The 14,368-nt window shown below is 38.3% G+C and overlaps 1 protein-coding gene across 7 annotated transcripts in view; it reads left to right on the top strand.

The window, feature by feature from the left end:
- ANKRD34B (ankyrin repeat domain 34B) overlaps positions 1-14,368 on the top strand; it is a 28,925-nt gene that overhangs the window by 1,405 nt on the left and 13,152 nt on the right. The window contains exons 2-4 of one of the 7 annotated variants that reach the window (XM_074360304.1): positions 11-138; positions 1,494-1,576; positions 8,579-11,833. In XM_074360304.1, coding sequence (XP_074216405.1) covers positions 8,600-10,144 — 1,545 coding nt within the window. In that variant the 5' untranslated portion in view covers positions 11-138; positions 1,494-1,576; positions 8,579-8,599 and the 3' untranslated portion in view covers positions 10,145-11,833. Of the gene's footprint in view, positions 1-7; positions 139-1,490; positions 1,577-8,578; positions 11,834-14,368 lie in introns of those variants that run through there. The other 6 variants (XM_074360303.1, XM_074360307.1, XR_012505490.1 and 3 more) reach the window with 6 other exon arrangements.

Genomic DNA, 14,368 nt, shown 5'->3' with positions numbered 1-14,368 from the left:
TCTCAAGCAGCACCTCGGACTGACACCCTCCCGCTCTCGGAAAAAACTGAGGAAAAGAGCCAGCGGGGACTGTTAGGACGTTACCAGAACCCTCAACAGCCTGGAAATCCTGTCAGCTTGATTCCCTGAGACTTGGAGGTATAGGTTTGCATGTCTTTATATGTGTGTGCTGGGAAGGGGGGTTTTCAGAGAGATGTAGGGATGTAGCTGCCCCAGGGCCCAGCCCCAGAGCCTGAAGGACAGCCGAAGTAACTAGAATTAATCAACCCTTTCTGGGTACGTGTGGGAAAGACAGCAAACCTCACCAGCTATTCCTCCTTCTTGGGCAGTTTCTAAATATTTCTTACAAGCTGGTGCCAGAGAACACTTTCCCTGGCAAGTTATTACGTTTCCTGGGACAGTCTCAGCTGCATCTTTTGTCCTGGCTCTGCCCCTCTCCTTGAGTAGGGAGGAGACACATATTTTGCTGGCGGCAGGCAAGCTTGCCTCATTTCAGGTGCAGCTGGCCCATGTAGCAGCTCTGGGCTTCCTCAGACCCCTCTAGGAAGGCCAGGACAGCAGACCTCCAGTACCTGGCCCATTTTAACTCAAGGCTGTACTCTTCTCTGGACCTGTGGGTTTCCTTTGCCCCTCCGTAGGTATGGCAGGCATCTCTGCCTTTTGCTCCTGCAGGGGAGCATCAGATGACCTGGAGGTGATGATGGAGACAGCCTGAGGTAGAGGTTGATAGCTGTTGGAAGTGGGACTGGATGTGGGGCTGAATTGTGAGCTTGAAACACATTTGATAATTTCTACCTCCTGGCTGCCCTCCCCCACCGTGGTGGGATAAATAACTTTTGGGGGAGGGAGCATAGATCCTATTTGGTGGTGGAGTAAGAGGCGCAAAGGAAAATAAAATTCCTCTGTGAATGAAAGGAAAACTGGGGGTGTCTTGGGGAGAAAAAGCCACAGGGAAGGCCAAGCCTATCATCTCCAAGATGGCTTTTCAAGCACCTCAGCCCATGTGGCACTGCTGTGTAAGAAACCACACAAATCAGGTACTCAGAACAGAGCCCTACCCTGTGGGAAGCTGGTAGCCAAGAAGCAAGGGGGCATGCAAGAAGGGACATGGGAACATCTAGTTCAGTCTGGTAAGCAAAAGGAGTGATTTCGGGAGTTCCCCCACCTTCCCCTCCTCAGCTGCTTCATCTGCACAGAATAGGGTGGACCAGATGAGTGCTGCAGCCCTCCTCCCAGCAGTCCAGTGCTCCCCGAACACACACACACACACACACACACACACACACACGGGCGCGCGCACAAATTGCCTGTGCATAGAATCCACTCCAGACGCTTTACAGACTCATACTGAGTGAAATATGATTAACTACAAAACACCGTGGGGATGTCTTTCTTAACAAGGAATTAAAAAACTAGATTCCAAATAGGAGAGATATATGGACCAAATTTTTGGTATTTATGTAACTCTGAATAGCTTTGATTTCCTTCAGTAGGAACTGACAGCTGGCTGACAGAAAACTCATCCAGGGAGAGAATAGGCATAAGTGAAGTATGAAATTTTGAATAACGTTTTCAGGTAACTTTCTATTTCCATTTAGAGTGGGTGTCTGGTGGGGCAAATGTAATTATGGTTTGAGTTGCTTCATTTATTGACTGATATTTTTAATAGGGCTCATAATTTTAAGATCCAGTGCTTTTCTTTTTCCTGGCTTCCTTTCCCCCGGTAGGGCTGCAAGCTGGAAATTCCACCCTTCAGCCTGTAGACTCTGACTTTATCCTGTTTTCAGCACACTGCCTCCAAGGTTGGAGCCTTCCTAATCAGTCTGTTCAGAGATTGAATCGTTGTTTTCTTGCCTAGGAGAGTGGTTGTCTAGTTGGGGTGGGGTAAAGTTCTGGGGGTCCATTTCTGTCCAGCCATCCTCATGTTCAGGCCTGTGCCTCATTGCTACTTTCTGTGTTGTTTGGAACCTCCAAGTGCTAAATCTCCTGGGTCCTGCAGGTAAGCTGGCTCCCTTCTCATGGGGACCACCCCCGCATGCTTTATGTTGTGGCCTCTGTTATGCTGAGGCAGTTTACCATGCTCAACCCACTCCCTCCTGCCATTTCCACAGCTTGTTTGAAGTTGCTCATCTGATGATGTCTCCCTTCCAGTTTTCTTTGTTCTTCAGAATATATATCTTCTTTTGTTAATAACTAAACTGTAATTTTAGTGGGGCCTTGGGAGTAGAGGCACTAAAAGATTAGAGTAAATATGCCATGATGAATTACAAGCAGTGTTAAAGTCATCCTGATTTTAAAATAAAAAGCAATTTATCCAGCTGTTTAATAATTAATATCTCATAGTAATGCAGAAATTATTGTATTTGGAAATTATAAGGAAAATGCATTTGAAGGATAGCTTTCTCCATATTTCACCTATTAGATTTGATTTATGTTTATAAAACATTATTTACAGATTCTAAAAAAGTATTTTAAATTTTTATGTCATTTAAATAGCCTGTGGATTAGAGACATGATAAAAATAAAAGATGGCTAAATTTTGAGATGAAATTTTAAAAAGAAGAGTGCAGTAATTAGGAAGGCACAATAGGAGTCTTTTCATAGACATTGTCTGATTTCATCACCAGCCCCCAGGGGATGAATGTTTTATGACTGTCTTCCACAGATGAGGAATCCAGGATTCTGAGAGGCTGAGAGATTTGACCAGGGCATACAGCTAATAAATAGGAGGTCAGGATGGAAATCTGGGTCTGTCTGACCCTTGAACTTTCTCCAGTTGAACTGCCATCTATTTGGAAGGTATAACTGAACTGGGGAATCATTTATAACCTAGATTATAAAATAGAGTCCTATTGAATGTTAATATGGTATCAGCACTAGGTGCTCACTGAGGGTGTGTCCAGGGAGGAAACAGGAGGCAGGGACACTTCTGAACTAGGACACTTGCAGGCTAGAGAAGTGGGCTTCACCCCAGGTGGGGCTTACCTCTATGAAGAGCAAATAAGTCAAACTTCAATATCAGCATTTTTGACATGCGAATTGGATGAGGTAAGATAAAAGAACAGGCTGAAAAAGAGTGAAGGCATGAAGACAAGGGAATTGTTCCAATAAAGTACTGATTACAGAATGAGACACTAGAAAACTTAACGTGTATACACACAGAATAAAATACCTGACAATTTTTTTCTCTGAAAAAATTTAATGTTCAAACGATTTCAAAATTGCTCTATTAAATGTGAACAATTTAAAAACTGAGAAATCCATTGGGCCTTACAAGTCTTTATAGTGAGCAATGTATAGTCTTTGTTGTTTTTGCTCAACAGTCCTCCAGTACTTGGGGGCTGGGGTCTGCCTACAGCTGCGTGGTAGGTAGATTTGTTAGCTGCTCCCCACTAGTGGTGCTACTGTCCAGCTTCTCTCAGGCCCTGAAGCCCACAGCACCCTCTCTTTCCACAGGACCATGGCAGGGCCACTGTCCCCCCACCCCCAGCATCCCAGCCAGCAATGCATTGCCAGCTCCCTTCTCCCGGAACCTCCTGATGCCAACCTTGGGAGGGAAAGTTATGACAGAAAGTAGCCAGATTTAGTATTGTGCAGAAAGGCCTTTACATGAGGATAGGTGAAAAAGGTTTGAAAGTCTTTCCAAAAGATTCTTATAAGACTTTAAAACAAAAACAAAAACAAAAACAAGATTGGCCCCAATATTAGAAACTGTCTGAAAATATAGTATTGAAATCTGGTATCTGGCAACTGGTTCTCATTTGAATGTCTGTTTCTCAAATGCTACTTTTGATCAAAGGTGTTTTTACATGATAGATTCTTCTTGAATTGCAGTTACTAAGTGGTTTCTATATTTTATATTATGTACCAGGTCATTTCTCTGAGTCTCTTTGCTTTATTAAATCCATTTGTATATGAAGAATGATAAAAGGTTTCTTTTAAGAGCGCCGTCTCATGAGAGCTCTTTTCAGATGTTTCACATTCAGAATAGACCTCTGAGTTGGGACCCAATCTGTCAACCAACTCTAAATTTCTAAGTTCCTGAGTTGCAGGTATGTCTGGCTCTGGAATAGCTTTTATAGAACACTAGATAGAGGGACCAAAAATTATGTATTTCATGTACTCTTTTTCATTGTATTCATGAATGCATATATTGAGTGATTGTTCTTCGCTTAACATCATGAATGAAACTAAAATGGAAACAAATAAGTATATTCTTTTGAATAGTGCCTATTAGGAGCTTACTAATAAACTCCTTGAAAGTTTAGGCATAAATACTATTGATGACACCACAAAAACTGATTTATGTTGTGAAAACTAAGACCTAATATGATTCTTTATAAATTTTAGTTATGCAGCATTCTTATATAAATGCTGTGTTCTTGTTTGTATACATGTCCTATTTTACAATAAATAGAGTTTGGCAGTATCATGCAGAAGAGGATGTGAAACATACACTGTTTAAAGAATAATAATAAAATGGACACCTATATACACACCACCCTGGCTGAGAAACAGGACATTCCCTGAACCTTAAAAGCCTTTGTGTGTCCCTCCCAAATTGTATTGTTCTCCTTACCCCGACCAAGGGGTAACCTGCTCTTGACTATTGTCTAAATCATTCCCTTTGCTTCCTCCTCCCCTCAGTTTCCCAGTTATATATGATCCTTAAGTAATTATTTATTTTTGGAAAACTGGATAGTAAGCACACAATTAGATGAATAAAGAAAGGTCAGTATTACCAATATATGGCAAAAGTTCTCCAGAGAAGGTAAGATGAACAGTCTCTTAGACCTCAGTTCAGCTCAGTTCAGCTTAGTTCAGCCCTGCGTGTTGACAAGAGCCCCTCTGGGCAAGGTCGTGAGTCTTGGGAAACATGGGGCTTAACTATGATAGGGCTTCTGGTGGGCTGCAGTGTAGACCAAGTACTAGATATCCAAGGGGAATGGGAGTTTAGTCTTTTTCTCCTAAGCTCACATGACTTATCCCCAGATCTCAGAGCAGGTCAAAGCAGAACAACTGAGCAGGGCTGAAATGAGTGCCATTGGCTGACTCAGAAAACGGAATGGAGAGGAGAGCAGAGACGTGGGCAAGACAAAGCGAGTGGATTAAAGAACTGAGGTCAGGCTCACCTGGGCATTTGGTCCTCAGTTAACAGGATGGTAAAATGGTGGTATGATCTCAAATATGATACATGTGCCCATCCAGTATCCTGGCCTCTCCTCTCACCATCTTCCTGGAGATTTTTGGTATCTCTCCTTTGTAATGATCTCCAGCTTCTGGCGTCTTGTTTCTTCTTCCTTATTCTACCATCTTATCTTGGTAGATTATATTATTCAGTAGATTCTTGAGAGTGTATTCCAATTCTTGACTGATGTTTTGGCTAGATATAAAATTCTAAGCTGGAAATCATTTTCCTTCAGATTTTCAAAAACACTCCTCCATTGTCTTTCATTATTGTTGTTGATATATTTGAATTCATTGTAATTCTTGATCCTTTAGTATGTGACTTATCCACCCCACTCCCCACCTCCTGCATCCAAGCCTGTGGTATATATTCTGTTCTCAGTGTTCAGCCATGTTCCATTATCAGGATCTGCCTTCATCCATTGTGCTATGTTCTAATTGGGCCCTTTCAATTCGAGAACTCATGTCTCTCAGGTCTAGAAAATTTTCTTGACCTTATTCATCATGTCCTCTCCTGCTCGTCCCTTCCTCCACTCCCACTATTTTCTCTTGCAGGAACTTCTATTTGTTGGATCTTGGATTCACTGATCTAGTTCTCTAATTTTCTTGTTTTTTTCTTTCTTTTCTTTTTGGTTGACTGTGTTAGAGATTTTACTAATATTATTATCCAATCCTTCAGTTGAGTTATGCAGTCTGTATCATGTTTTTATCCTTTGAGAGCTTTTTATGGTCTCAGAATGTTCTTCCTTTCATAGAATCTTATCCTTATTTCATGGTTACATCATCTTCTTATCCCATGAGTTTTTGAAGTTTACATTTTCCTAATACCTGTCTTCTCCAGGTTGGTTTTTTCTATTTGTTCTGGTTTCTATCTTTAATGTAAGAAGCTTTTTTGTTGGTTTGTTTGCATGCTTGTGGTTAAAGGGCTTGGATTAAAAACCCAATGTGAAGCCTTCAGCACATGGGTGATCTTTAAGCTATGCTGTAGGATGATCTGGGTGGCATGTAGGGGAACCCCTTGGTCAGTACTCTTAGGTATTTTTTCTTTGGTAGGTCAGATCCTTGAGAGAAAAGTATAGCGATTTTCTTCCAAAGGATAAAGGTATGGCTGCCATCCTTCTTGGAGCTGAGTTGGGGAGGAAGGCTATGAGTCCCTTCAAGCATTGGTCAGTTAGCATACCATCACGTCTCTTTTTTTTTTTTCTGTCCTCAGACATGCCCAGTGTCTCTCAGGCCAGAGACTCTGTTTCACCATTTCTGGAGAAAAAAACCTCTAGACATTTTCTCAGGTAGGAGAGGGGCAGTCTCCTATCTCCTAGCGGCTCGGAGAAGAGTGACCTGAGGCAGTGCTTCTCAAACTTTAAAATGAATGCAAATCACCTGGGGATCTTAGTTGAACTGTAGGCTCTTGATTCAGTAGGACTGAGGTGGAACCTGCGATTCTGCATATTTAACAATTTTCAGGTAATGCTGCTGCTCCTGGTCCAAGATACGACCATACTTCCCATAGCAAGGACCCAGGGACCTAACTGCCTCTCTAACAGCTTTTCTCCTAGCCCTCCTTATGTAGCTGTCCTCTCCACCCAGCAGTTCTAGCGCCTCTGGCTGCCGCCTCTTTCACGGATTCTCCGGGGTACAGGGCTTAGTTCTCCGCTCTGCCACCAATGACTGGAGGCACAGCCTTCTCAGGTTGGCTGAGTCATTTACAACTGGCCCATCTGCTTGCTGGCTTCCAAAATGTTGCTGTTGTCTTCTCTCTTTTTCCTGCTATCTTTGTGAGTTTCTGTCTTTTAAAACAATCTTCAGTTTTAGGGGGTTTTAAGAAGGGGCAGAATTAGATGTGCGTGTTCTGCCACGTCACCCTAACTATAACCATCTGCTAAATTATTTTTTAAAGTTTGGTTATCGTATTGGTGTAGAGCCCGATGTATGATAAATACCTGGGCTATTTTAAGCCTCTAGGTCTTTGCACAAGGAGTGCTCTCTACTCCTTTCTAAACTTTTTCTGTCTGCCAGTCTTTTGCAGCCTTCAAGACTTAGCTCAAACGGTTAGCCTCTGTGAAGCTCCCTTCCGTCCCCAAACCATTAAAGCCTGTTGTGTTCTCATAACTTTAACTCATAACCAGCTGCTTATACAGTATCTCTTCCAAACAGCTCTGTAAGCTCGTCAGGGCTCGGGCCCGTACCTTTGTAGCTCAGCGCCCAGCACATATTAGGAGGACTTATAGCTGTTTAACAATGAAATTAATTTCTGTGTGTGTGTCTCTTTTCCTTTTTCCTTCCCTTTCTGCTCTCTTCATCTCTCTATTAAAAAGTCATATTTATTATCTATTCTATTATCTAATAGGAATTCATGCCCCATATTCTTAATTTTAAAAGTGAATGAGAAGAATAAATAATACTTCTCGATTTCTAAAAGCTACCCAATTAAATGAAATAGATTTAAATACTACATGAACTTTTATCTGATCTTTTACCCCAGCTCTAAGAACTGTCAGAAGACTAACATTTCCTTGGCTCTCGATAGACATAATTCTTATCACCTAATGAAATTATCTTTTGAATGAATTTGAATCTAAATTATTTAAATAAATTAAAAATGAATAATTTTCAGTTTTAATAAAATGTTTATAAAGTCTACATGTCTTTACTTCTAGCCTAGAAAACTTCTTTTTCAGAGAAAATGTACTGCTGTCAAAATTTAACCCACCAGTATGTTGCTAACCCCATAATCTAGTCAGTATATGATTTAAATAATGGAATCAGAAAAAAATGCATGATCACATGCACACCATTCCTATCTCAGTGAGAATTCCAGACATTGTGTCAGTTATTTTAACATTTTCTAGTCCAAATGTTTTTCATCTTTTAAGAAAAACATCACAATGCCCCTCAAACTGAAAATCTAGATCTTAGTTGCATTATTTAACTGAAGGACATGTTTAAGTAACTTAATGCTAAGAAGTTTTTTAAATTAAGCTATCGTAAACATGCTCTATTTCAGTTGATTCGGTTGCAATTACACAGAATTTTGGCTTTTTTGCTTAAATTTGCATTTTAATATCATTTATAAAAGTATTTTTCACAAGTAGAAAATAAGTGGATTATTGTTTAATTAATGTGAGATTTAGAGAAGTTCTAGGCTAGTGTTATCAATATTCAACGAAGATTTTGAAAGTATATTTTACCTTGTACCTCCCTAAAGGTTGTTACTATTAAAAATTTTTTTTAAATTTTACAATTTACTATTTTGCTCCATATTTGTTAATAACATCTTATTTATGTCTTCTTCCTCTATACATATTTCAGAAATTAATTGTGAATAACATGAATATAAATTGGGCCATTGATTCTGGCTAACCTTTTGTTCTTCATCTTCTTTGATAACCAGTATTGATTCTGACTTCTGAAGATGGATGAAGGTATAGAACTTTCTAGTGATGGAAATTCCCTGATCAAAGCGGTCCATCAGAGCCGGCTTCGCCTTACAAGACTCTTGCTGGAAGGTGGCGCCTACATTAATGAGAGCAATGATCGTGGGGAAACACCTTTAATGATTGCTTGTAAGACCAAACATGTTGATCACCAGGGTGTCAGTAAAGCCAAAATGGTTAAATACTTGTTAGAAAACAATGCTGATCCCAACATACAGGACAAATCTGGGAAAACTGCTTTGATGCACGCTTGCTTAGAAAAAGCAGGTCCTGAAGTTGTTTCTTTGCTCCTAAAGAGTGGGGCTGACCTCAGCTTGCAAGACCATTCTAGTTACTCGGCCCTTGTTTATGCCATAAATTCAGAAGACAGAGAGACCCTGAAAGTTTTACTTAGTGCTTGCAAGGCAAAAGGGAAAGAGGTCATTATCATAACAACAGCAAAATCGCCCTCTGGCAGGCACACGACCCAACAGTACTTAAATATGCCTCCTGCGGATATAGATGGGGGTCATTCCCCAGCCACCTGTGCCACTCCTTCAAAAATAGACTTAAAAACAGTCTCATTGTCACGTTCACATTCTTCTGAAACTGAAATGACGCTTTTTGGCTTTAAAGATCTGGAGCCCTCAGGAAGCACTGATGATATGGGAGACCCAGTCTCCCCTGTGAGGAAGCCTGGTATGGCTCCTAACGGGCCCAAGCTACCTCAGGCTTCACCCTGGATCAAGAGTCCCCCCTCATTAATGCACCAGAACAGAGTGGCCTCCTTACAAGAAGAGCTCCAGGATATTACTCCAGAGGAAGAATTATCCTACAAAATCAATGGGCTGGCACTTTCCAAGCGATTCATCACTAGGCACCAAAGTATTGATGTAAAAGACACTGCACATCTGCTAAGAGCCTTTGATCAGACCAGCTCAAGAAAGATGTCATACGATGAAATAAATTACCAAGCATTTTTTTCAGAAGGAAGTCAGCAATGCACTGACATCCCAGTTGACCAGGACCCAGACTCTAACCAGACAATATGTGCTTCCACATTAAGAAATATAGTTCAGAAAAGAAACTCAGGAGCAAATCACTACAGCTCTGATTCCCAGCTGTCAGCCGGTCTTACCCCTACAACTTTAGAAGATGGCAAAGCACTTACAGGAAAGAAAAAAATCCTGTCGACATCTCCTTCCTTGTTGTCAGGGTCCAAAGAATTGTTGGAGAGTACCCCCCCAGGCCCCCTGAGCAGGAGAAATCATGCGCTTTTAGAAAGGCGTGGTTCTGGAGCATTTCCTTTAGATCACAACATTACACAGACCAGACCAGGATTTCTGCCACCCTTAAATGTGAATCCTCACCCTCCCATCTCAGATATCAATGTCAGTAACAAGATATCCAGCCTTCTTTCTTGTGGTCAAAAAGTGCTTATGCCAACAGCTCCTGTTTTCCCCAAAGAATTCAAAAGTAAAAAAACATTGCTAAGGAGACAATCATTGCAAACAGAACAAATTAAGCAACTAGTTAATTTTTAAGAGATGGCTAGAAAATACATTTTGTTCAAATGTCTATATCAGAGAAAAATGGAACTAGAGAAGACAATTCAAATGTTCATCCTTCTAAACTTATAATTGGTTAGTCCACAATAGGGGTATCAAAATGTACCATGTATCATCGTATTAGGCACTGTGGATCTTCAAATAATATATAGTTTTTGCTAAGGGAATTCTCTCAAACAAAATTAAAGCTATTTTTCTCAAAACGTTCAATATCTAGCAACATCATGTGGTCCATATTTTTAATTTAAACAAAAATAAGCAAGGAAAGAAGGTCACATATGTTGGAGATAACTTCAAAAATTTCATTTGCCAAATGTTTTATTAGGAAACATTGCATTCAAATCAATAGTTTTTAAAAAACATTTCAAGTCAATAAATAAGATTATAACTTTCCACGATGCCAACCCCATAGAAGAAAACATTAACAGCTATAGTGTCCCATGATCAATAAACCTAAGCTATAAAGAAAGAATGAACTAATTCTTGAAAAATGTTGACTGCAGGTAGGTGACATATAATTAAAATTTTAAAAGGTCAACCATTATAGTAGACCATGCAGCTAATATTCATGTTGTCAGCTTAATCAGTGTCAAAATGGGAGATTAGAGTTTTATAAACTAGTAATAATCTATGACAAATGTTTGTGTGCTATTAGTTGCTTTGCTTTGTTTTTTAATGTTATCTTATGGAATTACTTCTCTATATCTTTTAATTCCTGTTATTGTTTTTTGAACACAGGTTCCCAATAACAAGATAAATCAAAAGTTAAAAAGCATTCCTAATTTACTTATATCTAACTATTCTTGTCTTTCCTAAGGACACCAAAAAAAAAAAAAAAAAGTTTGGGATTAATCACAAATAGAAATTAACTGCTTGCTTTGTCGTAAAAAGAAAAACTGGTTATTAGATTATCTTAGGTTAGCTACAATTAAGAAAGCCAATAGAAATTTAATTACAAAATGTACTAAATATTTGGCCAATATTACACAATACCTTTTTATTTCTGATATATAATTGTTAGACATTTGTATAATTAGGGTAATAAGGATAACTACCTTAATGTGACATTCCAATCGTCTAGTGTTTAGGACCTGTGAATAACTTGTAACAAAATAAATGAATACCGTGCCATTACCAAAAAGTATTATAAAATGACTATATTATCTATATGATTTCAAAATATGGTGTTTATACAGAGTCCTTATTTCAATCTAGCAGTTAACAATAAAGATAAATCAAACTACAGAAAACCATACAAACTATACAAAACCTGAGTGTATAATTTGATGACTGTCATACACAACTATTTCTCTGTCTTCTATCAGTAGAGGAGATCCTAGCAATTGGCATGATGCTTTTCTCTGTAACTTGATATAAGCAAGTTGTTATATACATAGTAATTATTTAATTTCTTGTGGCTTTTATTTGAAAAAAATAACTGGAAGTTTTTCATTTAATGTTTCAAAGAACACTAATACTAATTGCACTAGAAGTATTTTTTGACTCAGAACTTGGAATTGTACCTGATGTTAAAAAGTTAAACCCTTTTTGCAAGTTTTAATATTGAGGAAAGTTCTTGGCTTTAAGTTGTAAGGCTACAGTATGGAAGAATATGTAGCTAGACAGTTCATAAATAAAATGGTATCAATAAAGATTTAAATGTCATTTTGATTATCACTGATATTTACTTATCTCAAATACTAATGATAAATATTTCAACATAACCTTAAGAGAAATTGTGCCACATGTTACTCTGAGAAGATAAAAACTAAGAAAGATAACTTTTGTTGCTATTCTTATCCCAACATGAAAAAAAATATTTAATAGGATTAAAACTTTGTTGGCCATATTTGGAAGAGCTTAGTCTTCTAACAATCCTGAGAACATCTTAGGAGCAGAGGTTGTTTGAGTTTGGTTAGTAAAGCCATCCTGTGGAACTTCACTCCATTAAGTGGAATGTATCACTAAGATCCCAACGGCAATCAGAGATGGTTGCAACAGGAGTTACATATAACCTAAAAGTATGATTTAACTTTAACTTAAAGGTATGATAACACTGCAGCCTAGATGTTCAGCTTTCCCCTAAGTTTTCTGGATATGTCTCCTTATGGTAACTTCCTCCCTAGCCTCCTCTATTTGCGTTAATTTGAGTAGGATTCTGTTACTGCACCCAAAATGTTTCTGACCAAGACTACTTAAAGCAGTATCAGTTGATCAAAATGGATAACATCATCCAGAAATAAGTTATTAAAGGACTGCATGGCTCATGCACATAAAGTTCCAACTCATAGGGCAGCTTTGGCACCTAGGATTCAGGATAAGGAATTATGAAAAGCTAGAAAACATTATTTGATAAATTGGCAAGACAATGGCTGTAATTATTCTTTTCCCCAACAAAGTTCCAAATGGATCATTCATTTGATACATCCCTTTTAACTTAAAAACAACTTAAATATACTTTTGTACTGGGTTATGTGTATCAATGTTTACTACATTAAAAATTAAAACTGGGAAATTTAAAAAATATTCTTTTAAAATGACAAACCCATTACATAGTAGCATAAATATTTCCCAAAAATATATTGAGAAGAGTGGCACTGTTTTTATGTTTTTGCAAATCTTTTCATGTTTGGCTTAGTAGAAAACAGCTGTAGTCTCTTCTGTGTTTCTGCTTCAATCTGCTGTGATACGTTGTTTTAGTTGAAGTATATAAAGAAAATATGGCTTCACACAGATATGTAGTGGGGAAAGGAAGAAATAATTTAATAGGCTTTTCAGATAATTGTGGACAGTCTTCCTTGATACGATAGTCAAATTTGGCAAGTGGTAGTTTCTTAAATGGTTAGTTGTAACGTATAATCTGAGACCACATCAAGGAACTTCGATATTCTATTACACTAAATCTCATTGCTCTGTCTTACACTCTGAATGCAAGATTTTATAATACCATGCATAAGACATTTGGAAAATACTGATTCCCCGAGTTATGTAGATCTTCCAAGTGTTGACACGTTTCATTATATAACATAAAAAACATTTTTTAAAATATTACCACTGATATCAGATAAGTCTTTAAGTATTGGGAACTGTCAAGCTTACAGTTGGATGAGTTCGAGTTAAGTCAAATTCTGATTTTTCATGTAAAAGCTCAGGTTTCATCATTAGCAACAAATACTGTTAATTGTCTTCCTTGAAGTAACAAGCTTGCTTTTGTTCATTTTTGAGAAAATATATGCCAGATACCCAAGACTAAGTAACTGGTCTGTCAGTTATTCTTCCAAGTAAATATTTTTTCCATGAAAAAATGGCTGGTTCAGTTTACCACAAGTACTTTTGTTTAAGACAACCACTGAACTTAAGTTTTATGTGTTATTTGACAAATAGTACTGTATTCAGTTGTAGCTAAAATTTAAAGTGGAAATACAATTATTTTCTTTAAGTATTTATATGTCTACAGAGTTTCAAGTTACATCTCTTACTGCTATCTATCCACCATGGATATGATCACATGATAAGTCTAAAAGAAGGGAACTATCTGTTAAGCACTTGCTATGTGATGAGCACTGAGCTACATGCTTCCATTGCATGAGTCTCCCTTAATTTTCACAACAATCCTACAAGAGAATCCTCATTTCCCCCTCCCCTGTGTTATTAAAGAAACCAAGACTCAGTGAGGTTAAATAATTCCCCAAATCTACGGCTAGTAAGGAACAAAGGTGGGGCTGTAAGGGAAGTCTGTCTGAATTCAAAACCCAAGCTCTTTTCTCTACATAGCACTACTTCATTCTCTGGGAGAAAACAGGTAAGTGTAAATTACATATCTTAGGACATCCATTGGTAAATTACTTTTCAGTAAATCAAAGAAGCAAAATGTTTTTCTGAATACCTTGCTTAGGACTGTGCCAGGCACTATAAAAGACAGTTTAAAATGTTCCCTTACCATGAAGGAAGAACTTTAGAATCCAGTTGAGGAGATATAGCTAACACGTATGACACAATTAGTAAATAATATTTCTTAAAATTAACTGTTAAAGTATTATCTGGAGACCACTGATGGTGTAGGCATTTTTGAAATGAAGGACTGTGTTGAGGACACTGAGTTGACTCTTAGAGTGGGAGTGCATTACAAAGGATCTTGAAAGAGTAAAATTCAATAAACCTGAACTTAAGCCCCGGGAGATCTTTTTATGTGGCATAAAG

This window comes from Camelus bactrianus, chromosome 3, assembly GCF_048773025.1.
Source record: "Camelus bactrianus isolate YW-2024 breed Bactrian camel chromosome 3, ASM4877302v1, whole genome shotgun sequence".
Taxonomy (NCBI): Eukaryota; Metazoa; Chordata; class Mammalia; order Artiodactyla; family Camelidae; genus Camelus; species Camelus bactrianus.
This window is presented reverse-complemented; position numbering and strand designations above follow the sequence as displayed.